The 26,397-nt window shown below is 41.1% G+C and overlaps 1 protein-coding gene across 3 annotated transcripts in view; it reads right to left on the reverse strand.

The window, feature by feature from the left end:
* Positions 1-26,397, reverse strand: part of ascc3 (activating signal cointegrator 1 complex subunit 3) — a 193,100-nt gene that overhangs the window by 140,603 nt on the left and 26,100 nt on the right. For all 3 annotated transcript variants that reach the window (XM_028579494.1, XM_028579493.1, XM_028579495.1), the window contains exons 4-8: positions 24,706-25,283; positions 18,197-18,314; positions 5,978-6,179; positions 5,222-5,357; positions 4,551-4,676 (exon numbers count right to left, since the gene is read on the reverse strand). In XM_028579494.1, coding sequence (XP_028435295.1) covers positions 4,551-4,676; positions 5,222-5,357; positions 5,978-6,179; positions 18,197-18,314; positions 24,706-25,283 — 1,160 coding nt within the window. The remainder of the gene's footprint in view (positions 1-4,550; positions 4,677-5,221; positions 5,358-5,977; positions 6,180-18,196; positions 18,315-24,705; positions 25,284-26,397) is intronic.

A 26,397-nucleotide genomic window follows, 5' to 3' on the forward strand; every position in this document is an offset into this window, starting at 1 on the left:
TCACTTAGATTACAAAAAAAAAGCTAATCTAACCCTGTTCCAATCAAGTCTGATATGAGTGATCTCCTTGAACGTCACACTGCAATTTCTTTTACAACGGCTTTTACTGTACCTGCCAAAGTTTTAAGCACTAGTAACTAGAAACAAAGATCTTAACAAAAAGAAAGGAACCCATGGACATAAACACTGCCAATTATATATACAAAATGCTATTTGACTGTACAATACTCTTGTCCGTGTGGACACATCCCTGTGCTGCCTAATGGAAGGATTAATGGTCAAATCCTTTAAGATCCCCCCTGATGAGGATTGGAATTGACAGGCATTGAAGAGACCTCAGCACACAGTGCAAGCAAACACACACACACACACACACACACACACACACACACACACACACACTGAGCCACTATCAGAGACTGTGAACACATCAAGAGCAACAGTGTAGATGTGATTAAACCATCACTTTATCAGTTTGTCATGGCACATGCACACACATCTGCCCACAGTCAATTACACAGTAAATTAGACACACACACACAAGCTAAGTTCTTGTTTATTATGATGTCCATTAGGATGAGTGACAGGAAGGTTAAGAGAGGTGAACAGTTACACTAGTCTCCTGTAGTGTGACAAAATGCTTCTGAGGTTTACGGATATTGTACTTTAGGGCCTTCATCAACAAAAGGTCAGCTTGAGAGAAGAAGGGGTGACCTTTTGCACTGCTGCATCTTCACTAGTGATGCAGTAATGATGGATTACAAAGTCCTCCTCAGCAGACAGGATGGGAGAAGAGCTTTTCACAGACAATGATGTGTGTGGAGTATCTTGCGTCCTCCTGCCATACCTCTTCCCCCAAGGGCTGGAGCAGACCAAACTCCTGCCTTTTCCAGTCTGCTGCCCCCTTATACGGCTGTGGCTGAGTAAAGGCTGCCAGAGGCTAAGGGGGGGATGTATGTAGCAATATTAGTGTGGGTTTGTCAGTCAAGGTGTCAGTCAGACTGACGGGTCATTGTGTCGACTGACAGCCCGCTGAGAGCTACAGCACTTCAGTTAAGAAGAAACATCACTCACTGGCCATTACAGCCACAGTCCTCTCCTGTTCACTGGGATGGAGGACAACAGGGATGGAGGATAACAGGGATGGAGGATAACAGGGATGGAGGACAACAGGGATGGAGGACAACAGGGATGGAGGATAACAGGGGCCATATCAGCAACCTGGCAGCCGAACGGACATTTAGGCAAGTCTTACTGTTCATACAGATGTACCTCAAAATGCTGATTTGTCGATAATTAATCCATTCCTAGGACACGGGATCCCAACGTGTGTAAGTAATACACCTTTTATATAACTAACTGAAATATGTTGTCTCAGAGAGTTGAGACACTACATCCAAACAATACAGACAAAAAGGTCCAGCACCCGTTTAAGTAAATAGTGAGCTTTCTCGATAGGCCTGTCACGATAACAAACTTTGCTGGACGACAAATTGTCCCAGAAATGACTGCGATAAACGATAATAGACTATTTTCACCTAATATGATGACAATCGCATAACAATGCAGGTACACCTTTTCAAGGCTAAAAATAAACTTTTATTTCTAAAGAATATTTAACACTGGAACTGGAAGACATTTTAAATAGCCACAATAAATGTATGTATGGTTATCTGGGACATATCTGGTCTTTAAACACTTATGAATGCAGTTATGTAGTGTATAGTCAAGCTCATGTTTGAACTTGACAACATATCCGTAGTGGCAGAGTAAAATTGGATGTCTTTGATCTCCTTTAGTATGTTGTCTTTCACGCTGTTGTACAGTTGTGGAACTGCCGTTTGTGACACGTATGTTCTCCCAGGCAATTTGTACTGGCTGTCAAATGTGAAAATGCCGGCTTTTCGACCATACTAAAAGGCAGCATCTCTTTAGCAATGAAGCGAACTACACGGTCTGTGAGTGCACACCATTTTGCACTGGTCTGTTTGTACTTTGTTTGTTGACTAAACGCCCCAGTGATTGTGTACTGTCGGGAAGACCGCCCATCTGTTGTAGTTGTTTTTTTCCCCAGCTGGGAAAACTGCCCCGGCTGATTGTGTTTCAGGTGCAGATGCATGTTTGTTGCGTTGCCGCGTTTAGTTGCTACTGTTTTACAACAAAAGCGACATACGGACTCGCTCAGGTTAAGTGGTTCGCCGCGGTCATTCGGTTTGAATCCGAAGCGCTCCCACACTGCAGCTGTCGCGTTTGGCTTTGAAATCAATTCCACCTTTTTTTTTTTTTTTTTTTTTATTGTGGGACTGGCTCTAGTGGCTGTAATTCTGCACCAAGGCTGAAATTTCGGGAAAGAGACTTCAGATACAGTATTAGGGGACCACTAAGGCCTATATAAAAGAGACTTCAGATACAGTATTAGGGGACCACTAAGGCCTATATAAAAGAGACTTCAGATACAGTATTAGGGGACCACTAAGGCCTATATAAAAGAGACTTCAGATAGAGTATTAGGGGACCACTAAGGTCTATATAAAAGAGACTTCAGATACAGTATTAGGGGACCACTAAGGTCTATATAAAAGAGACTTCAGATACAGTATTAGGGGACCACTGAGGCCTATATAAAAGGATCCAAAGAGCACCATGTCATGGGACCTTTAAGAACTTGTACCTTTTTAGGTAGCCTCGTTAGCAATGAAAACAGAACCCAGAAGGTAGCGGTGTAAAGGTACACATAGGCCACACTTTGGTTCATACCCCGGTTTAGGAGTTATGGTTTGTTGTGAGTTCAGTACAGCGGGAAAAAAAACTAATGCACAAGGATATTTTTCTTTTCATTTATTTTGAACAGACTAAATCATCTTGCTTGGGGACTGAGGTATTGTGCCCACTGGCAAATCACAAAAACACAAAAACTAGAAAAGTGCACTCAGTAGAGTGCAGATCTCTGCCAGTTGTGTCTCCTTCCCCCCTCCCAAGCAGAGAAGCTTTAAATGTCACTCAAATGTCTCTCCCAGCTCCGCTAAAGCCAAAATATACCACCACAGAATTGTGCACATCCAAACAGCCGCCCCTATTTTCTATGTACAACCCCCACACATGCAGGTGCCAGTGCTCGTGAATGCGCTACCCCGTGACACTTCACCCCACTATTTCCCGCCCCTGAACAAACTCCACTTGCTCCCTGTGTAGCCGCTCTACAGTCAAGATGGCAGCAAAGATTACAAAAACAGCATTTATTCAACTAATATTGTGTCTAACCTTAGTGGATTACAGCCACAGACAGCAAACAATATGAATGTAGTCTCCATGACGTCACCCATAGGTTTCTGAAGAGCCAAAATAAAGCTCAAAGTGGGCGGCTCCGGCTGTTGCCATTTTGGCAGCGCCTGACGTCGGCTAATCCAAAAATGTGCAAAGAGGTGGAGTGCCGTGGATGGAGCTGAGGCGGGCTGAATGAACCCTAGACAGTCCAAGAAACACCCTTAATTATGCAGAACGTTAAGCATTAAAGTGCCAATATTATGAAAAAATAAAATCACTTTTTCTGGGATTTGGGGTGTTATTTGGTGTTTTTTTTTAAAAAAAACAGCCATGCTGTTTTGAGTGAGATACGGGTTTCTGAATGTGTCCTGCCTTCAGTCTCCGGGTGAGCTGGTCAAAATTGGCACGGCTTTCTACGTCACTAGCCCAAACAAGGTGGCTAACTGTAGCATGCTAACTCGTTCTGAATGGCAAAACACTGCTACAACACACACTAGTTCACCATTATCTACAAAAGAACTACTTACATGTCCCTGTTCTGCAGGTATTCCACGCAAAGTTGGAAGTGGGCCCTCGTTTAGAAGAAGTCTCCCGGCTAATCCTGCCTTGTACTGACTGAAGTTGTAGAAACAAACAGCTAGCTGATGTGATCCTTACCTAGCTACTGCGTATGTGTGACTGTCAACAAAGATGTTACAGCAGTGAGAGGTCTCACTCTGTAGCTATTTTTTTTATAATTGTTTTTAAAATTAAACCATGTAAACCTATTCTGGTACAACCTCAAAATACAATTATGAACCTAAAAATGAGCATAATATGGCCACTTTACCATAATTTAAACATGCGAGTTATAAAAGAAATTCACCACTGTACAGTTGTCATGAAGGGCAAACTTAACTATTCAGACCAAAATTGTTTTTTTGTTCCAGGGTGTAAACGTGTTTAATTCTGCTGTAAAGTTGGGCATTTTAACATGGGGGTCTATGGGGATTGACTCCTTTTTGGAGCCAGCTTCAAGCCGCCGCTTGATGAACTGCAGTTTTTGGCACCTTCCGCAATGGCTTAATTTTTCAGCACCAGAGATTGTCACAGTAGTAATAATACATTTGCTAAACATAGTTCGTCAGAGTCAATATGGGTAAAAAAAAAAACGTCAGCTTTCATAACCACAGTTTTCGAACCCTAGTTTACAAACACACACACACACACACACACACACACACACACACACACAGTGTACAAACACACACAAAAACTAACTAACACAACTACACAGTGGCTCCTACCTCATCTAGTTCAGAGATGTAGACGGGCTTCTCTTCAAAACCGATAGACATGGGGTCATTGGGTGGGATCTCCACCTCTTCATACATCTTAGTGTTCTCTCTGCGGATTCCCTCGGGCAGCATCATCTGAATGTCACACACACACACAAACACTTAAAAAAGAGGAAAACACAGTTCTCAAATGGATAAAAATCAGATAAAAATCTGATCTGAGTTATCCGGTCACAAGTGGACAGCTCTAAGTACGTGTGTTAACACTTGGCAGTCAAACGTGTCTCCAAATGCGTCCTGAGTGACCACCAAAAAAGAACCACGTTGCATTGTGGTATACGGGAGTGAAATGTAGGGTACACCGTACGTACACTCATATGTATTAGCTGAGCATTGTGGGTATTTTATGGTGGATGAAATTAACCGCTGAGAATTCGAACACAACTACAAAATGGCAAACCCACTATATAGTGCACGGTTTCTGTGATAGGGAACGGTTTCGAACACAGCTAATGCATCCTGGGCGCATTCACACCTGTACTAGAGCTCCTGCTCTTGAGACTTGCTCTTTTACAAACATTTCGACGGTGTTAAATATCCAAGGCTAAACATGCATTACACAACAAGCAGGCTGAAAAGGTGCACACCTTACTCAGAACTATCAGTTATTCAAGCCTCACCTTGGCTCCTCCGACAAACGCAGGCATCTTTGTGGCCTCTGCGTAGCTGTCATAGACATTTGGATATCGAATACGTTCATACACTCTTTCTCTGCTCAGTACAGGTTCACGCCGTGCAGTCAGCAGGGCCTGCTCCCTGTGCAAGCAAACACAAGACATATGGAAGATGGAAAAAAAAAAAAACAGAAAATAGAAAAGGTGCTTGATAGGGTAGAACTAGGGACTTGAAGACGAGGAGAAAGAAAGAAGTCAATTCAAGAGTCTTCTGTCAAAGGAAAGGAAGAAACAAATAAATGGCAATGTCACTTCAACAAAATCAGTGTCACATTTGCAACCACTTGGTTCCAAACGTGAACCCTCATGTCCATTCATATTTTAGCTTAAGAATTAATAATGCAGTTGATGATTCAAATGGAGAGGCACAGATGTGAGGCATTATGTTCCTTCCTAAAGTGGCTTAGCCCTCAGCTAAACCTTTTCGTTCACACTGGGCTGGGTTTGGTCATGCTAAGTTTTTAATTAAACAGATCGCTGCTCTTTTTTTTTATCCTCTGAAATTAAACTTTCAGAAAAGTCCTCTACAAAAAAAAAAGAATGTCACAATGTGTTTATGCGTGTCTATTGTGTTTTTGTAAAGCTCAAGCCAAGTTGTCGTGAAAAATGCAGAAGCTTGTCAGTTTGGGTGGACAGGTGGAGATGGACAGACATAGAACAAAGAAAAATGAGGAAGAAAAGGATGAAGAGAAGACGACATACCTCTGGATTCTCATCTCTCTGGGGTCGAAGGTCAAGGCAGCATCTGAGGAGTCGCTGTCGTCTATTCCTTTGCCTCTCTTCCTCTCTCTCTTCTCCTCCCTGCGGTACAACTTCATCATCTGTTTCTCCTGCTCTGACTGGATGGTCACCTGGCACCCATAGGTGGGCTTGGTCACTTCGCCACTGGCTTTTCGGCTCCCATCTGAAGGAAATGTTAGGATGTTAAAAAAAAAAAAAAAAAAAAGAACTAATATGTGCAATTGCCACAACCTGTCAAACAGAACATTCAGCTCTATATCAGATTTTCTTCTAGAGATCGACTGACACTGGCTTTCAAAGGCCGATACCGATTATTAGTAGTTAAAAGGTGCCCTGCCACACATATTTTATTACTTTGTGGTAATGTCTGAAGTTCTACCATGGACTCTGTAACAGTTTTTGTGGAAAAAATGCCTTGGTTACCTTGTTTCAAGCCATTCTAGCGTGGTATAGAAAGCCTACAGGAAGACTCAGCTCGATTTCTGCCAGTTCTCATTAATATTCAACGATCTAAGCTGTTTGAATCTGATTGGCTAACAGCTAGCAAATGAGAGCCTGGCTATCAGCATCCTTTACCCAGCCCAACTGGGCGAGCTCATGAAGAGTAATGAGCTCAGGCAACACCACGTCAGATTAACCAGCTGTTGTAATTGGCCTGATTTCTTTTCAGTGGTTAGAGCTGACAGAGGAGGTAGCAGTTCCTTTTCACATTTACGACATAACACATATGGACCATATGGAGGTTTTAATGAAACCAATATTTGGAATGTTACAAACTCCAACACAAAACTTTTTTTAAATGCTTTAAGCAATTATTTAGTAACTGAGAAACTTTCAACATAATCCACAGTAAAAGTCAGATAGTGTTGTGGGCGGGACATTAAGTCAGACTCATTGGTGAGTGAAACCGAAGCAGAGGGACAGACACAGAGCTGTAGCCGAGCCAAAGTTGCGCACTTTTTTAATTAATAACTTTATCGGTCATCAGGCAAATAAAACGCTGATACAGATAATCTGCAAGCTGCCAAAAAACGGTCGATCCCTGCTTTCTTCAGTTCAGTACTGCCTGTAAACCAAACAATTCCTGCCAAATTATAATAATACACGTATTATGTCCATGTGGAACATGAAAGGTCAATCTGCATTCTTGACTGTACTTGTGGACTTTTCAACGATTAAATTCAAAGTCCACATATAGCCCGGTACAGTCCAAACGACCGCAAGTGTCCTTGCTCTGACCGTTTTATCAAGGATACCAGCAGCAATGGAGGAAATTTTGAGCCAGGCTCAAAGCGGGAATCATTTTTGTCCTAGGACTGCTATTATCTCTATTTATTTAGTTTTGATATGTATTCAGTTAACAAAATAAGCTCAGTAAAAGACTTTCTTCAGTTCAATACTCCCTGTAAACCAAACAATTCCTGCCAAATTACGATAATATAAGTTATTATGGCCATGTGGAACATGAAAGGTCAATCTGCATTATTGTCTGTACTTGTGTTCTTGTGGACTTTTTAAATTCAGAGTCAACACCCAGTACAGTCCATATGACCGCAAGTGTCCTTGCTTTGACCGTTTTATCAAGGATACCAGCAGCAATGAAGGAAATTTTGAGCCAGGCTCAAAGCGGGTACAATGTGTGTCCTGGGCCTGGTTATTACCTAATTTTATTACTTTTTGATATGTGTTTAGGTGACAAAAAACACCATAGTTATATACAGCATGTGGACAATTTACCCATCATAATCCCTATTTGGAAATTTGGAGATGCGAGGACCTGCTGGCCGGGTGAGATCTCACCCAGCCGGTCATCTTGGCAGCCAGCAGCCCAACTCCTGAGAAGACTGACCGGTCAATATCTGTCATCATCCCGGGAAGATCACTATTATCTTGGTATGCCCCTTGGTAATTTAGGGTTGGCTTTGATGTCTCCGTAGACAGTGGAAGATAAAGTTTTGGCCTCAAGAGTTGAAATATAATACTTGTTTTATTTGTATACATATTACAAATTACATTACAGGCATATCTTTTAACTGTATCTCACTGTCAATTCTTCCTCCAGGATATTGTTTATGGTCTCTTAGTGGACCCTTTGATTTGAGATTTGGTTACAGTACAGTGAGGTACAGCTGTATTGAGGTGTAACACTGCCTCTTGTCCTCAGTTTCAACAGTAGACTCCAGTAGTAGTGGACTCCCTGAGTTTGGAATTGCCAAATTTGTATTGTCAAGTACACAAGTCTAAACTCTTTAGAAAGGCCAAAAGTCTAAAGTGAAAGTTCCATCTGGAAACACCATGGTAGTCGAGTTAGCCCTTGGATTCGAGTGTATTCGATATGGCAAATGCCACTAAGAAACCAGAGTTTGAAGAGCTTCCAGTTTCATTTAGATCTTTTAAATTGTTTGGGAGTGGAATGGTTGTCCAGTAAGTTACAACGACTCTGTATAGAGTGGTGGATCAGACAAAAACTGCTGGTGTTGTCTAACCAATTTTAGGTATGTCTTTTAAACGCAAACAAATGAACATGTTAAACCATTTACAATGGCATGTTCCTTCACATGTGCATCAGTCAGTCCGCTTTATTATTGAAAATGTTAGAAAATTATTCAGTTAGTCTTTTATAATAACAATGGTGTATGTCAGGCTCTGATGCCTACAGCCTGAAAGAGTATTCATCCGTGGGTGAACAGAAACGTTTGTTAATGTTGCGAAGACAACATCAGGTCAGCCAATATTTCATATTTCAGCAGTAATCTTGATTGCCCATTCATGTCGGATGCATGTGCATGTGGCATTGCACAGGTTAATGTTCTCCCATTGCAGCCTCCCTGGTTGAGGCACAACAGCTCAATAAAAGGCAGAATTGCTCTTGAAAACAGATGAGATCTGATGATTGCACCGCGGCCCGGGCTGATTGACTGAATGATTTCTTCTTTATCTCGTCTAGCGGCTCTACCTGCTGCACAGCCTCCCTCTCATTCTAGCAGCTCCCCTCTTCCTGTCACTCTAACCATTCCTCCCATTACCTCTCAAACTCCCAACCCCTTTAACTCTGTCACCCTTTATGCACCAATTCCTCTGTCTAAACCATTTCCCATCCTTTACTTTCCCCTCTCTCTGGGAGCTACTGTGCCTTGTTATGCATCTCCAACAGTGATTGCCTCCAAATCTCCAGGATTCTCATCTCCACAAGTGATCGCGGTGCCATAATCATTGTGAAGAACATCGCCAACATAGATTTTCCTTTTGCTTACAAGATGGTTTCAAGGTGTTTCCCCCCACACCTTTAACATCCATAAATGATTTTCTTTCTTTTGAGAGTCAACATATAATAGTGACTTACCACTGTATTACAACAATAACCACAAGATCCTTCATTTTATTATTTATCTTGAAAAAGAACAATCAATTTTGAAAATGTCACGCAGATAATACAACATGTTGTGTTCTAACCTGTCAGACAGATATCAGATAGTTACCATTTTCTTTCTAGGTAACCTGCATGTACAGTATATAATGTATGTAACCTGCAGTGGTACTAAATGTGTATAGTTATATGGCAAAACAACATGGCTGAAGACATACTCTGAATTTTTTTTCTATGCACTATATAAAACTTATTCTTTTAGATTGTATTAAAAAAAATTGGTCAAATATCTATCTGTGATTATTCCATCTGATGGCAGGTTAATCCAACTATTTGACAGTTGTGACATATCAACATTTTGACTAAACAGCATGGAGCTGTTTTTTTCAACGTAAGCTGTCTTCACAGTCGTTTTAAAGTTTCTGCGATGTGGCATGCAGCGTCACCACTCGACGCTGCGGCCACTCCAGATACTGACTCTGAATGTTGTTCCATGACCCCTTATACTGTTGTAGGGAGTCTAAAGAGCATTTGTAGACTGAATGATAAGAATTGAAAAGTTGGACACATTATAATTATATTATTTGATGTATCTCTACTTAGGATCTCTATTAGGATCAGTTTAGTAAAAGATTAAGATAAGGGGCAAAGTTAACTGCTGCATTTAAGGGTTTGCTCATTTTACATCAAAGATGCAGGATTCTGTAAAAAGATAACAAGATGTGATTATACATTCACACACAAGTCCACTAAAAGTTGATATTGGATAATTCTGAATTGTAGCCCTTTATAGCTAGTTACCATTAGTCGTGTGAACATGCCTGATAAAACTCTCTGGCTCGTTTGCATTTCTTTAAACCAATCACAACCATACTGCGCGGGGCTAAGCCCCGATAGCAAGAGGGGAGGAACATTTGGCACGGTGAGACGCGTGGGATGTCAGGCCTTATACCAGCAATGTACGAGCATTTAGCCAGACTACAGTGAGACCAGAAAAAAAAACTGCATTTGGACGTAAGATCAGAGTTTCCTCTAGAAAAAAAAAATGGGAAAAGTTCCGGTCAAATATTTCCTGAGCTCATTGTGCTTAAAAAACAATTGATATGCAGGCTATAGGCTACTGTATATAAAGAATAATATCATCTGGGGATGTAGATTCATACTATTTTTATTGAAATGTAGGCTACTTGCTACAGGCAGAGAGGCCAAAAGAATTAAATCAAATCAAATAATTGTGCCAATCTGAATAAAAATAGGCCTATTTTCCATTTGCTAGGCTGAGGAAATGAAACAATGCAAACTACAGTACAAACAAACTGACTCATAACATTATCAAGTGCCGATTTGAATCAAAATAATTGTAAACAAGTGTCTTTCTGCAACTCGCGATGCGCATAAGCCTCTGCCTTTCCCAAGGCGACTTTGCTGTACTGTTTTAATACAGATCTGCAGGGAGAAGCCTCTCTGCTGACACAATGGAGACAGGTTTTACGCATGCTACCTTGGCCAGTTTGACCCACTCTGGATAGATTTTACCGTAATCCCAATAAGTAACTCACAGGCTGTTGAGAAAGTCAAGCCTCTGTAACTGCGGAGAGATGTCATCAAATTGGCATCTCGATGTGCGTCTGTGGCATTAACGTTAATGAGAGGGGCTTTAGCTGGGCTTTAACTGGTGCCGACTCGTCCTCACTGGCAATTTCTTGGCTTCATATACGTTAGCCCGGATGCTGCTTGGTGTTATGAAGTAATTCACAATATTTCCCTATTTCGACAGGGCTTGAGCTTTGGCTTTCCCGCTTGCATGTCGACGTTTGTTGTAAATCTATGCTAGTCTTCTGCATTCAATCAGAGCGAGAACACGACATGTAGTTTTTCCTTTATCGCATACGCTACAGTCTAAAGTCATTTCTAAATGAAAAAATATGATTGTTCATTGTTTTAATAAAACGAAAGATATGAAAATCACTGCAGCGTATTTTAACACAATTCAAATTGTGCAGAGGGAAATATTTCCACCGGTCATTCTGACCGTGGACAATTACAGTTTTTGGTCCTCATAATTTTTTTCTGGTCAATGACCGGTAATTACCGGACAACGGAAACTCAGCATTGGATATTGGCTGGCAATCTAATTTTTAAATTAGGTTTAAATGCCTTATAATGCTTAAATACACACATTTTGCCTATAATATAAACTAAAAACATCATTCAGCTGCACCTAAACAACTGCTCCAGGGCTAATGATATATTTCTTTATCATATCACTGTCATTACAGCTGTCATTCAAAGCACTTCATAATCCTCCCTATAATTCTGTCTGCTCAGAGTGGTTTAATAATTTCAATATCTAGCTTTCACCAACATTTAAGACCTATAATTGTGAAGAAAGTAAGTGTTCAAGTAATGACTTCTATGAGTTACCAAAGTACTTCAGGTAGCCAAATAGCCTGCCTTGTTGTCAAACTCGCTCACTAGCAGTGAGGATGATGCAACAGTCCCTGCAGCCACTGAGTTCTTGTTCTTTGTGTTAGTTGTAACACTCAGAGCTGTGAGCTGAGTTTGTACTTGAGCGGCAGAGAAAAGCCTCTGTTCTGATTATGGCCTGAGGAAATTGTCCAAAATGCTTGTCAGAGAAGCACTGGCATCATTTCATCTTGTTAAATTGATGGCAGAACCATTTGCTATGGTACATCAAGACTGGGAAACTGATTTCTGCGTAGTTTTCTACACGTATTCCTCAACACCTGCTGTACCCCACTTGAACAGAAAAAGAACTATGCTTAATGACCCAGTCAAAGGCATTTGTACAGTACACACAAACTCAAACACTCAATGGGAAGCTATTTCTAGAGAGGGCTAAAAACAGCTGAAATCTGAACAATGGCCCTCTCTTTTCTAGGGTTTCAAAATACGGTAAACAGACAGAAGTAATGATAAAAAATTAAGTTGCTATTGAAGTTGTTGGCAATAAGATGCCTATTCACACATAAAGCAGACATGGAGTAAAATAAACACTCAAAATTAGCGTTCCTGGCCACCTGACAAATGTAAGTAACAGTTAAAAGTTTTCTAAAAACTACTTTACAAGGGCTGCATCTATTGTTTATCGATTAATCCGTCTCAATAAGTCAGTTAATCATTTAGTCAAGAAAAAAAAGACATAACATGATAAAACATCAGACAACCGTGATGAATGTCCATGGAAATGTCCTAGAGCTTAACTTAAAATCTCACAATATTTACTGTCATAGAAGTGACCTTTCCCATCACCTTCTCTATGTTCATCAAATGTAGGTTTGTAGTTAGAAAACTAGAAGACTGCAGGTTTGTAAAAGTAAACAGCCCCTCCATGCAGTTTTCTAGTGTTGCTCTGTGTACAATGACTCAGCAGGAATAGGATGATACTTCTACTGACGACATGAGGTTAGAATCAGGGAATCCACGTTTAGGCTCAGCAATATATAATACATTTTAGTAATAAAAATTGATTCTTAGATGCATCGCAATTCTCTCTTGAAAGATTATGTCTGGATGCTGAAAAGCCAATAATCGGAAATTTAAAACCCAATTCTTAACATTATGATAGTCTGTATCAATTTTGTGGGCTGTATATTCCTAACTGAACCAATTGGATAGTGAAAGTTAGAGAACAGGTACTAAATTGGTACCGGTTTCTGAGTGGTCAGTACTGAATTACTGATAAGTTCCTGGACAAACAGTGCTGCCAAGCATCCGGGAAAGTTTTTTGTTTTTTTATCTAAAATATGTCATACTACAAGTACAGACTCTTTTTAAGGAATAACTCAGAGCCTATGTGTGTATAATGTAGTAAGGTTATAGCTGTGATTGCAGCAGTGTGTGTTTACAGTTTAGGCTATTTGTCAGTGAGCTAAAACTATTTTGTAATTTAAAAATTACAAAACTGTTGAATATTTCGCTGCCTTTATTTTTTTCTCCAAATTATAGGGAAGGGGGCGAAAATACTGGTTAGCTGATTGACAGGCCAAATCAACCAATCAGATCAAACTCTTGCCGAAACCAATCAGGAGAAGGGCAAAAACATCTTTTCCTCCGAGAAAAGCCTCCAGTTCCGATTTTTGCTCTTCTTTCAACAAAGGAATACTTTCTAATTTGGATAAAACTTGCGCGATAGCTACACTCATCTAAACACACCTAAACCCGCCTCAAAACCAACGCTGATTGGTCGGTCGTTTGGTGAACGGCTCCAAATTTTCTCTATCTCAAGGTGCCAGACTGATCTGCGAGTAGGAAACTGGAGCTCGTGAGATCAGGACGGTCTCACGAGGCTAACTTACTGTGGCAATAAACAGTCTTCTGATTTTGATTATCTAAAATCCCCATCCTTAGCCTAGAGATTTCCACACCTATGCAGTATGTCTATGTGATTGTACTGTTGGCTTGAATAGCCAGTGCCTGGTAACAGTTTGGATATGTGGACCTGTCTTTTTAATTGTCCACTCCACATACTACTGCCTCTATCAGCCATTGAAATGTGGAAAAGAGCCACCAAGAGAATCTGTTCTTTGATAAACATGCCAGTGCCAAGCTGGAAACTGCAATTGAAAAGCTAATCAGCAAGAGACAGGCATTCCCACTAAATCCCACTCTTCCTGATGGCATGCAAATAGTGGAAAATTTAATCAGCCTTTTTTAACCCCTCCTGACTTCACCCTCAGTTGTCAAGGCAACACTAATCTCAAAAGCTGTCTGGCAAGTGGAATTTTTAATACTGATCAAAAGTTCTTCATAATGGGAATAACATCAGTTGAGGTTTGAAGCAGCATTCGGATGGGTCTACAACTACAGATTGTTTTCTTTGGACTCAAACAAACACAATTCGTTGATATATTTCACAGATACAACCAACCAATGTATAAACAGAGTCTTGTTGATGCTGATGTGTCCCAGATTTTACTTAAGTTTTTATTTATATAGTGCCAAATCACAACAGAAGTTATGTCATGACAATTTTCATATAGAGCAAGTCTAGACCATACTATTTAATTTACTGAGGTCTTCAATATTCCCCCATGAGAAACAAGGGCAGGGATTTTCTGCGCGCGAAAGTCACCGGACGACACCATTTTCTGAACATAGCCATACTGAGAAATACAGAGAGAGTTTTGTGGAGCTGATAGTCTTAATTAGCTTTGTAGCACAATCTTTGGCAATGGCTTGAATGTCACGGATGTTCAATAATATCAAAAAAAGTTACACACTAAAGCTTTAATGGGAAGAACACAGTGTGGGGGAGATGGGTTGTCGTTCATCTGCACAAAGGATTTATTTCACATTAACAAGCCTAACGTTTAGTTGTCATCTGCACCAGGGAAATTCGCTAATCTTTTTTGTATCATTCCCAGTTGAGTAATAATAATAATAAATTTTATTTAAAAGCGCCTTTCATGACACCCAAGGTCACTTCACAAATAAAGGACATTAAAATTATAGTCATCTCATAAAAGGTGCTGAGGTTCACACTAGGGACATGCAGTAGGCCTGTTGAGGAGGAGCTCAGTGAGCGGGCAGGGGTGTAAACTTCCACTTCTCACGATAGAGCAGTGCGAGACCATCTCCCCTCCCGGATGAGCGGGGTTTACAGACGTAAACAAATCCACGCAGGACTGCTTGGTTCAGGTGGAAGAAATCATCGCTCCGCTGCCACGCCTCCGCGAGACACAGAAAGTCCAGTCCACGGTCCACAACGAAGTCGCTGACGAGAGAAGCCGACCAGTGAGGGATCTTATGTTGAACAATCCAGCTTTCAGTCGGCTTGACTGGCTGTGCATATCCGATCTGGGCAGACGGGCAAGCAACTCGTCGATCAGGCTTCAAATGACCGCGATCGACAGTCCAGAGACAGGGGAATATTTTGCCATCCTTGTGAGCCATGTAGATTTTGTCGCAACGAGATCCTCGGTGGGCATACTTTGGGCGTCGGAGAATGTCGTGTGGACACAGAAGCTCCGCAGAAGGTGCATAGTTCCCCCATAGCTAGAAAAGTTCACTTACTAAATATGTCCTCATCCTTACTCAGGCAGATGTAGCCTATGCGTGAAGTTGTTGTGGGTAAGTAGTCCTAGTGCTAAAGTAAAGCTGTAGGTTTAGGCTACTGCGGTAAACTTAACTTGCATCCTCCGGTCATCAGGCATAATGTGTTGACTCCAACCCCCAATAAAACAAAATACAGCAGAGAGATGATAAAATGCAAAGCTATAACTATTGAACTTTGCTAATGAACTGAGTATGAAAATCCAATAAAATGATCAATGTATTCGTGAGAAAAAGTAATATTACTGAAAATAAACAAGCTAGACGGAGCGGCGTCAATCTCGCCAGCGTTCCGGTTACTAGGCAACATGTGAGTACATGTGCTACATGTGGTAACACAGTATACCTCTCTGCTCTGCTGTGTGTGGAGCGCGGATATCGCTGTTCAGAATGTCCTTTATCTATACTAAACGGCATGTGAGTAAGGTTGCAAATACCGCAGGCTGGGTTTGTGCTGTCCCTGTGGCTGAGTAATGTGAAAAGTTTCTTGTTTTATCTATTTCAAGTTACTTAAAAAAAAGAAGAAAAAAAAAGGGAGGGACAATGTTGCAAGGGACACTTTGGAAAGTGTAAAAAATAAGGTTTCTCCCAATATTTTTACTATACTTGTATGTATTATTCTAAATACATGACAAATGTATTCTAATCATGCCGGGCTCCACTGGCGGAGCTCTTGAGTAATAAATTGAAATAAAAGTTAAATTTACACTGACATTTTTCAGTGTAAAAATATACTGGTCATTTAGCCTCGTGAGACCAGTTTTACACTCGAAGATCAGTCTGGCATCTTGAGATAGAGTAAATTTGGAGCTGTTCGCCAAACGACTGACCAATCAGCGTTAGTTTTGGGGCGGGTTTAGGTGTGACACAACGAGAAGCAACTGTTCAGTCTAAACAACATGGCGGCTTCCACGGATGAGATGAGCGTAGCTATCGCGCAAGTTTTATCCGAATTAGAAAGTATTAGTTTATTGAAAGAAGAGCAAAAAACAGCACAGGCTTTTCTCGGAGGAAAATGTGTTTTTGCTCTTCTCCCGAGTTCTCCCGTTTCGGCAAGAGTTTGATCTGATTGGTTGATTTGGCCCATCTATCACCAACACAAAACTGAGACCTGAACAACAGTGTGCTGCGTGTGAAGTCTTTTGCGCATGTGGGATCGTTTAAAAAGGCACACACACGACACACAGAGTCCAAGATTTATAGTTAGATTACATCTGAACTTAAACTGCAACATGAATGAACAGTTACTAGTCTTCGGACTGTTTCACAACCAGCATTACAATCAATATGGGATCTGTGAATTTCACATTACTTCAAGGGATGAGGCTGTATGACTTAGTTGCAGGGATTATTCTAATCTTCAACTGCTCTTTGATGTCTACCTTGCATATGGATCAGAAGAAACCACTGACAAGGAAAAATGATCCATCCTCTTTCCACCAATATCTTCAAATACTTACAGCTCTACTCTACATATTAAGGAGGGGAAACCTGCCACCTTAGGACAAAAGAAACAGGGGGCTGAGACACAACACTGGTTCAGGATGGGAGGACAGCTTTTGAAGTAAACAGTGCTGACACACCAAAGAGATCGTCGCTCCTCGGCTAACCTCGTCGGCTTCTTTTCGGCCGTTTGTGTTGGAGACATCGTTGAGAGGAATCCCTCGGATTGGGTGTTCAGCTTAAGCTAATTAGTGTACGAGAAGAGAAACGAAGAAGAGCCAATCGGGCGCGCCATCGTGACGTCAAAATGACATAGATCTTGCCGGCGAGCCCGGATTTATAGTGCGCAAGCAGAGGTCGCGCACCACTCTTTTTTTTTTTTTTTTTTTTTGCGGAATGCGACAAAGCGGAAACAGGAAACATGAACGAGCTCCTGGGCAACCGAATGCCAGTGACTGCAAGTCTCTCTTGTAAACTTGCTGGGTTAAGAGGAGTTCTTTTATAGTGAATTAAAGGCTTGATCCGACCAAGTAGGTCATCCAATCAAATCGAAGCATTGGTGTCAATGCTGCTGCCAGTTCTGCCGTTGTTTATCTTTTTCTTCTTCTTCTAGTCCGTAGAAAGAGAAACGTCGGTAGCCTTTGCTCATTAGCGCCACCGCTGTTCAGGAGAAGACTGCAACTAGTGTTGAGGATCCACTGTTTCCATCCCAAGCATGTTTATGCCAATCATCTACTTAGAAAAGCTGGATGGAAGGGTCAAAATCCCACAATACCACTAAAAAGGTTTCACATTCGCTTGAGGGTTGTGGTTTTATTTTGTCGATAAAGAGTTAATGCAACGAATAGGCAATGGTAACACGTTTGTCAAATAAATAATCATGTAGTGAATATTATATGACGGATCAGCTGTTTCCAGCATAACTTTGCGCAGAACGGTCAAACGCACTGCACACACTCTGTTATTGGCACCTCTCGGTCATCATCTGGCTTCGGAGAGCAATACATTTGGTGTAATATGAGCAGAAACACAACCTGCCCAATAGCAGTAAGGCCTAGACATGCTCATTTTTGTGGCCTAGAACATGTACAAATTATTCTGTATGACAATACAAAAAGAGACATTTGTAAATAACATTAAGATCTTCAGTCAGTGAGTCTGAACAGTTCAAATGAATCTCCTTTCTCCCATCTACATAAATGAATATGTGGTATTCATGACTATTTCAAACAGTCAATACAAGTGGAGTTTGTGTTACCATGGAGATGACCTGGATGCCAATGGGGCTGTCTCACCTGGTGGGTAGCCAGTCCTGTCAGGTGGGATGTTGAGGAGGCAGTCAACGATGGCCGCCCTCCGCTGGAGGAGGGTGGAGATCATCTCCAGCCCCTCTGGGCCCAGCAGCTCGAACAGCTGGAGGGAGAGAGTGGAAAATGCAGTCATCTACAGTAGCAGCAAACAAACCAGCGTGCACACACACACACATCCCAACACGTATACACATCCTATGGCTCACCAATACTCTTTCAAACACGCTTCACGCTGTGCACCTGGTAATTACCATCCGCCTGGTACAGAATATGCTCTGCCGCTTAGCCTCCCAAACATAGCCACCTGGCCATTAGCAAGTGAGAGAAAAACAACAACAACAACAACAACAAGAAACCCTGTGCACAGCAGCACACAATGTAAACCTTAGTGGAGACAGGGGCTGCACAGACAATCATCCATATCGTTGTGAGACGGAAGTGATGATCAAGTTTGTGCTTTCTAATTGGAAAATAGTAGACCTGAAGGCCTATTGTATGTAATTTCAAACTGTAAAACAATGCAGCATTTTTTTTTTTTTTTGTCCCTGTCCTTTCAGGGTTTGTTTTCAGCATGGAGTTATGGCTTGCTCTTTCAGTCTGTCCTCCCGCGGGAAGGCAACAGTCAGCACAGCAGGGAACTAAAACAACAGACGCACTTTGATGTCAGGTCAGCTATCGTCTTTGTCAGGGTTATCTTTGTTTCCCTCGGTGGTCTCTTTTATATCTGTTCTTTTGGTCCCACTGAATGTGTTTTATTAGAGTTGGGTGTACTGTATGTCGGGAGTGGGTGGGAGGAAGTGGAGAGGGCTGGAGTTTCACCTGATAAACAGATTTTTTTTTTTTTTTTTTTTTTTTTTCTTTGATGGACTCATGAATTCTGTCCTTGGAGTGGACTGATTAGGTGTGGGTTCCGCTGGGACTGAGAGAGGTAGAGTTTCTCCTTCAGATGGATTCTGTACAGTCCACCATCCTGCAGGCAAGCCCAGTTCCAAAGAATTAACTGTATAATAACTCCACATTTGCAAAGCTACAGGTCAGGAGCGTAAATGTCTGTGTGCTCTGCTTCTTTAAATTAAATATTCAGCCTTGCCGACTCCATTTTTTAGCTGGTAAATGGAACAACTAAAGCATTATTTGAATTCACAACTGGGCAGGCCTGTAGGCTGTAACTCTCCTGAGACTAATTCAACATGAACCCCAGACAAATATACAGTGCAATTACATTTACGATACGCCGCTCATATATGAATATGCACAGTATACTAGGATTTAAATGTTCTGTTTTGTTCCTACCCTACTTTGGCAAGTGTTTGTGAAAAGAAATGTGTTGGCATAAATATATGTTTAAATGACAATTATTACAGTATACACACATTAACTAAACAATGCCATGAATATGATATTAGGAAAATGTAATTGCAACATACGGTGCTTCTGATAGCTCACATGTGGCTTTGACTTACAACTGAATATTGCCCACTTTGTATTACAAACCTACTCTAGATACATATAGTATATCGCCATTTAGCAGTACAAATCAGAGATATGATTTTTGGTCCATATTGCTCAACCCTATGTCTAGGTATTCTCTGGGAGAAGGAATGTAACAGATGGTTTGCAACATGGCAAACACAGGAATTAGTAACACAGGACATATGTTTAGAAGCACTGCATGGAAGTGTGACTATACAGCCTATATTCTGATTCGGAATATCCTAAGTGTGTTTTGCTGCAATGGTCTGCAATTGTCAATGTACACTGTAAAAATGTTTAAATGTTTGGTGGAAGTTAAAAGTTTAAATACATTCCTCAGTAACTTTAGCCATGGGATTTTCAGAAGCATGAAACATTTCCAGTAGTGAGCTATTTCTTTCCATTCAGTCTGCAGTGCGCTAATTAAGGTGGTGTGGAAAATCATGGCAGGGCTGGGCGATATGGAGAAAATGAGATATCACCATGTTATGTGGATATAATGACTAAGTGGGTAAAGGGAAATAATAGAACAGCTAGAACAGTCTGGTAAGTTCTGAAAATTACATAATTTTAGCCTTTAAAACCGGGGGACGGGACGGGACAATTATGCCATATTACGATATCCAAAATCTAAGAAGATATTTACTATCATATCACTATATTGATATAATATCGATATATTGCCCAGCCCTACATGAAAGCGGAGTAAGTGTGTACAAGATTCTGGAGTTCCTTTTTTTATTATTATTATTTTGGATTGTAAAAATGTAAACACACAAAGGCAAACCTAAGAAAAGAGTACAGATTCTTACCACCACCACCCACCCAGAGCTCAGCGACAACAACAAAATGTCAGCAATTGAGGGTCAGCAATGAGAAATAATTATAGGCAAGTTCTCTCCATTGTTGTCTTTGATGGTACGGAGGTACAGAAGTAGATGCATGGAGAGTCTGCAGACACACAGACACACACACAGACACACGGCATTCTATATCTAAAGATGTCAGTGCGAGAGTTTGCTTCCAAATGTCAACTACGTGAGAAACATTGGAACTAACGGTATCCAGCTGAAGTTATACAATTCTTTGCAACTTCTATTTCTCTGTAGAGAGAGAGAGAGAGAGAGAGAGAGAGAGAGAGAGAGAGAGAGAGAGAGAGAGAGAGAGAGAGAGATGCTGCAGAGGAGCAATATGGACGATATAAAAGCCTTGGAGTATAAGGGAAACAGAATTTGAAGTAGGTGAAAATGCACAGGGACAGAATGATGGAGCACTTTCCCGATTCATTCATAAGTAAATGTAAAGGATGGCAAATAACTGCTGGAGGTTTCAAAAGGGTAATACACAACCAGAGCCCTGGAGTGATCCTACACCTGACCTTTAGTTTATATTTCCTTTCTGTCTACTTACTTCACTTCACACAGGAAGATGTGAGGGCAGATGAAAACAGAAGGCGTAGCCTTTTCTTAGCTGTACTGCTATACCAGCTCAATGCAATCTACAGTTTCCTGGGAAATATCGACTTCCTCTGAACCTCGCTTTCCAGCAGCATTGTTACTTAACACAAACAACAACAAAATACTGTATTGGTAGCTTTCCTTTTTTGACTCACTAAACACGACACTGTAGAAATGTAGAACAACGTTTGGCAAAACATATTTTTTCATCCATTATCTTAACATTATGTTATATAGCTATATACTGTATATCGGTCATCCCTTCAGTTTTCAAAATGCATACACCATTACATTTCATCTTCTCTACTTTTTTTCAATTAAAAAGCTGCATACTTTACATATACATGCTTCTTCCTGTTCGTCAGACAGTGAGTTTAATCAAGACCAGTTCGCTTAGCTGGAAGAAGAGCATGAAACCAGTGCCCCCTAAAAGCACATATCTATTAGGGCTGGGCATGCCTAAAATTGATACTTTTTTCGACCCTCTAGGTACAGATGTATACCACGATATGGTAGAACATTCATATAAATAAAACATATGCTTACTGCAATAAACTGCGTTGAAATGTTATCCAGACATAGTAACTCTAGCCTGGGTCCAGACCTCTGAATCACCACCTGCATCTCAGTTATGTTCGGCGATTCAAATGAGCCTGGAGCTGCTCACTGACAACGCTTTCCCTAGTTGAAAAAACCAAGCCACATGTGTGTATGAAATGGCACGGGTTTTTGTAAGTTGACTTAACAAAAGTAACAACTCCAAAATCAAGATATACAGTATCTTCAATCAACACTATGAACTTAAAAGTGAACTGTTCCAAGCCATAACTACTGCTAACTGAATCAACTGAAGAGGATAGTGATAGGGGCAGATCTAATCAGAAATACCCCTGCCACTAAGAACATGAACAAGATGTCAGGCTGAAAAGTAAGGTGACATTTTTATTTTTTTTGCAATTCAGTATCACCATTTTTCTTTTTTACAATTTGCTTGGAATAATCAATCAATCAAACAATGCAAAATTAGTCATCAAATAATATATAAAATAATAATATAAAATGATCATATCAAAATAAATATTTCGCTTAAAGTTGTTAATTAATAATATAGAATTAGCACCCAGCCCTACTATCTATCTAGCCCTAGTCTCGCATTGCCAGACCTTCCTCCACAGAGCTGCGGAGGAGGGTCTGGCTAGTCCACAAAGTATTCCTAGATGGGTAAAAACGTGGTCTGGTTTATTGCCATTTCTTTAAACCAATCACAATCGTCTTGGGCGGTGCTAAGCGCCGGACGGAGCCACGGTGCCTCTGCTAAAAAGCCTCGGGAAGGAACCTGTTTTGGTGGAACGTGTACGTTCAAAGGTTGTTTTAGTCATGCAACAGAAAACTCAGATTGGACAGATAGTCTAGCTAGCTGTCTGGATTTACCTCAGAAATCCACCGGAGTTTAGAACGCCAACACAAAGAAAGAGGAAGGGGAGGGACATCCAGCGGAATTTCCAGCGGCACCTGATCAATCCAGCAAATTAAACTTTGTCGATATATAGAATAATCTAGCCCCAACCCATCTCACTGCGCACCCCCCCCTCCCTCTCCCCCTCCCAAAGTATTAACATGACCTCATCTGATCTTTATTTCCTCAAAATTGTTAAGAAATTAGGGTTCTTAAAGCTGCAGTCTTAAAGGTTGACATCTACTTCATAATTCCAAAGGGTCTTTATTACCAAAGAAGGTCAAAGTCATGCAGTAAGTTGGAAATATCTAAAAAGGTCTGGAGGCAAAGGCCAAGGATGACTTGGTCTAACAGCCAGGAAATGATAAATCCAGCATCTGGATCAAACCCAAAAGGCCTGCTGTTGAAGGTCAAGGTTATATAATCAATAGGAGTCCCATATATTACATGTACCATTAGGACAGATCAAACAGCATGTCACAGAAATACCATGCTGAGAGTTCAAGTTCAAATTGATCCCTAAAGTTCTTAACAAAGTCTTTATCAGAAGTAGGGCTGCCCCCTAAACATTGAGCCCCAGAATCTCATTTCGTCAGTAGAATCACTTAACTGCACACAGATCAACACAGGATCAGGTTGAACAGCATGGCAAGCTATAAACTTTTACAAACCAAATATTAGAGAAAAATTACCCCACTGCAAAACTAACTGTAATGGAATTAGAGAAGTGTGAAGGAAACAGAGGGCAAGCACGTCTCATTTCTGTTGGCTGCTCCAATGCTCTCAGCTCCAGCGTTAGCCGTAGGGTTTGCTAAACCACTTTTGAACTAGACCCTGGTACAACCTTCTCTACTGCAGTCCAGTGTGACCGACTCTTTGAATGAAAGAGCTGTCAGCAGCCAATCCGGAGATTTTATATCCAAACTGAAACCAGGACGCACACTTTATATTTCTACGACTGTGTAGAAATCTGATGTTTTCACTAGGGCTGTTGAAATGAATCACTGCATCGATGTATCCCGATGCAGACAAGGATGATTCTGTATCGATGCAGTGACAGACCATAACAGATTATTGCCTCCTGATGTTACTTGTTGATTTTTACGGTCGCGGCTTTTTTTGGTTTTTGCATTTTGTCTGTTGTCTGCTGTGTTCAGACTCCGCTACATTCAGGAAGTGTCTTTTTTAAGGGCTGATACAATAAAAAGGGGAGTTCATATCGGGCTGCTTGACATTGTTGATGAAAACCATGTGTAGCAATATATATATTAATATTGAGGAGGGGACGCATGGTTAGGGCTGCACGATATGACCTAAAATCTAAATCACAATAAATTGAACATTTTACCTCGATAACGATAAATTAACAATAATTTAAATGTTTTGTGATAGCTCATTGGCAATGTTTTTACTGTAAATAGGCTCAAGTATTGAAGGTAAGATATTTTTTCTAATTCAAAAGTGCTTATTTTTCAGCCCCACGCATCGTGATTCATCATAATATCGAGTCGATTTGAATCGTTGACAGGATAATCGTAATCGAATCGTGACACCAGTGAAGATTTACACCCCTAGTTTACACATCACAGATGATAAGCAAAGGCATTACAACGGGATTCCTACAGGTAAAACATGAGACCTGACTTGTAAGGAGGTTAGTGTGGAGGGCTCTGCAGGTTATATACTGTAACTGGGTGGAGGAGTAAATAGTGAGATAAGAGGATAAGATGTAAAAATGAAAACATTTCTATAGAAAAAAGTAAGAAGCCAATTGCCAACCCAGAGTATACTCGTAAAATCAACATTTCTGTAAATGCGCAAGTGTTAGCCAAATGGACAACTGTAGTCCTAGTTAGCACTTGGAGGAAACCCACGCAAACATGGGAACTCCACACACAAAGGCCCTGCCTGGACCAGGGATAACACCCATGTGTAAGTCTTCTAAATTCTGTGTCAGGAATTGTTTTTAATTTTACAGACAAAACAGGAAGAGAGCCATACTAAGCCACGTTTAGCATGTTTAACCTGCGTTAAAAGATTCCCAAGAACAATTCATCAGATACAGTATCTACTGTATAGATTAGATTGTATTTCCCAGTGACACAAACCTCATTCTGCAGCTCATCATCGCTCCTGCGGGAGGCCAGCATTTCAAACAGGGAGGTGCACAGTTCCTCTGGGCTGGATGAGATCATGTTGCCTCCATTCAGATACTTCTCAACCTCTGTTCTAAGGATGGCTCCATCCCCAGAGCTCAGAGATCTCCCTGAGCTGGACACCTCTTCCTCACTGGCGCCCTTCCTCCCACTCTGCTGGCTGTTGAGGAAGTTGATGAAGTCCAGACTCACGTTCTCCTCATCGATGCCCGAGCACGGCAGGTCCTCCAGTGGGTCCAGTGTGTAGCAGTCATACGATAAGACAATGTTGCGTCCAAAAGAAGAGCCTCGTTGGGGGTTGTGACGGGAGCACAGGCTCTGGATAAAGTTCTCCACTCGGGATTCTCCGAGTGGAGCCACCAGCCGAGCCACACAGGCACAGGAGGCTTCAGCTGCAGATGATGGAAAGGGGCCGAACATCTGTTTAATGGCCCGAGTCTCCTCAGTTCCCACATGGTCTTTGTTGTGGAAGGTCTCAAACAGAAAGACGGCAGCACTTTCAAAGGCCGCCTGACCCTGGTCAGGCCCCACTGTAAAAAAAAAACAAAAAAAACACAACATATTTACAATGAAGAACGGGAGAGATCGGAGAGCTTCTTGGAACTAGAGTAAGTGAACGAAAGACAGTGCTCTTTGGTAGGGGGCATAACAAATCCATCAAGGAAGAAACCAGGGCATTGTCCTTAAGAAGAATGAATTATGAATGAATTAATGAAAGAAGAATTATTTTAAAATGACTTTAATAGATCTGGCACATTCTAGTCTATATCCACGACCTTCCACTTCCGAGATTGCTCCGTTTCCGGCGGAAATTACGCCGGATGTCCGTTACCTTCCTCTTTCTTTGTGTTGGTATTCTAAACTCCGCTGGATTTATGAGGACTATGGTTAGCTGCTCCTCAGAGTTTTCTGTTGCACGACCAAAACAACTTTTGAACGTACACACGTTCCACCAAAACAAAAAGTTCCTTCCCGAGGCTATTTTGCAGCAACACCGGGGCTTGGTGATCAGTTTAAAGAAATGGCAATAAATCAGAGCATGTTTTTCTCCGATCCCGGAATGCTGTGTGGACTAGCCAGACCCTACTAAACATATTCTTAATAGAATAACATTACAGAAAAACGTGTTTCGGCGCCCAGCCTTCTTCAGAAAGTAACAGGAACAGGAGTGGGGAGAAACAATTTAAAGCACCTGGTGTGAGCACATAATAAGGTGCAGACATTCAGCAATCAACAACATATTTACACTTTGATGTTGTGATTGCGGTGAACACTTCAGCCGGAGGCAGATTTAGTGATTTGTGCCCTAGGCAAACCCACACATGGGGCCTCCCTCGTGGCTTCTTCTCAACCGTTCCCTAATCGAGAATGTTGGTATGACACAGCTTTTCTAATTAGTGGTAGAAAGTCACCAAGTACTTTTACTCAAGTACTGTAGTTTTCAATGCAGTTGTATTTTGTAGGAGTAGTTTGATTTGATGCTACTTTATACTTCTATCTACTACATTTCTAAAGGACATACTGTTGACAAATGTAACATCCATTTGTTGTGAACAAAATGAGAAAAAGTAACCTTCGAAAATGAGACCAAAAAGTATACTTTTTTTGTCAACGAATAAAAACGTTAAATGTGGAAGACAGATG

Source organism: Perca flavescens, chromosome 6, assembly GCF_004354835.1.
Source record: "Perca flavescens isolate YP-PL-M2 chromosome 6, PFLA_1.0, whole genome shotgun sequence".
In the NCBI taxonomy this organism is placed as follows: domain Eukaryota; kingdom Metazoa; phylum Chordata; class Actinopteri; order Perciformes; family Percidae; genus Perca; species Perca flavescens.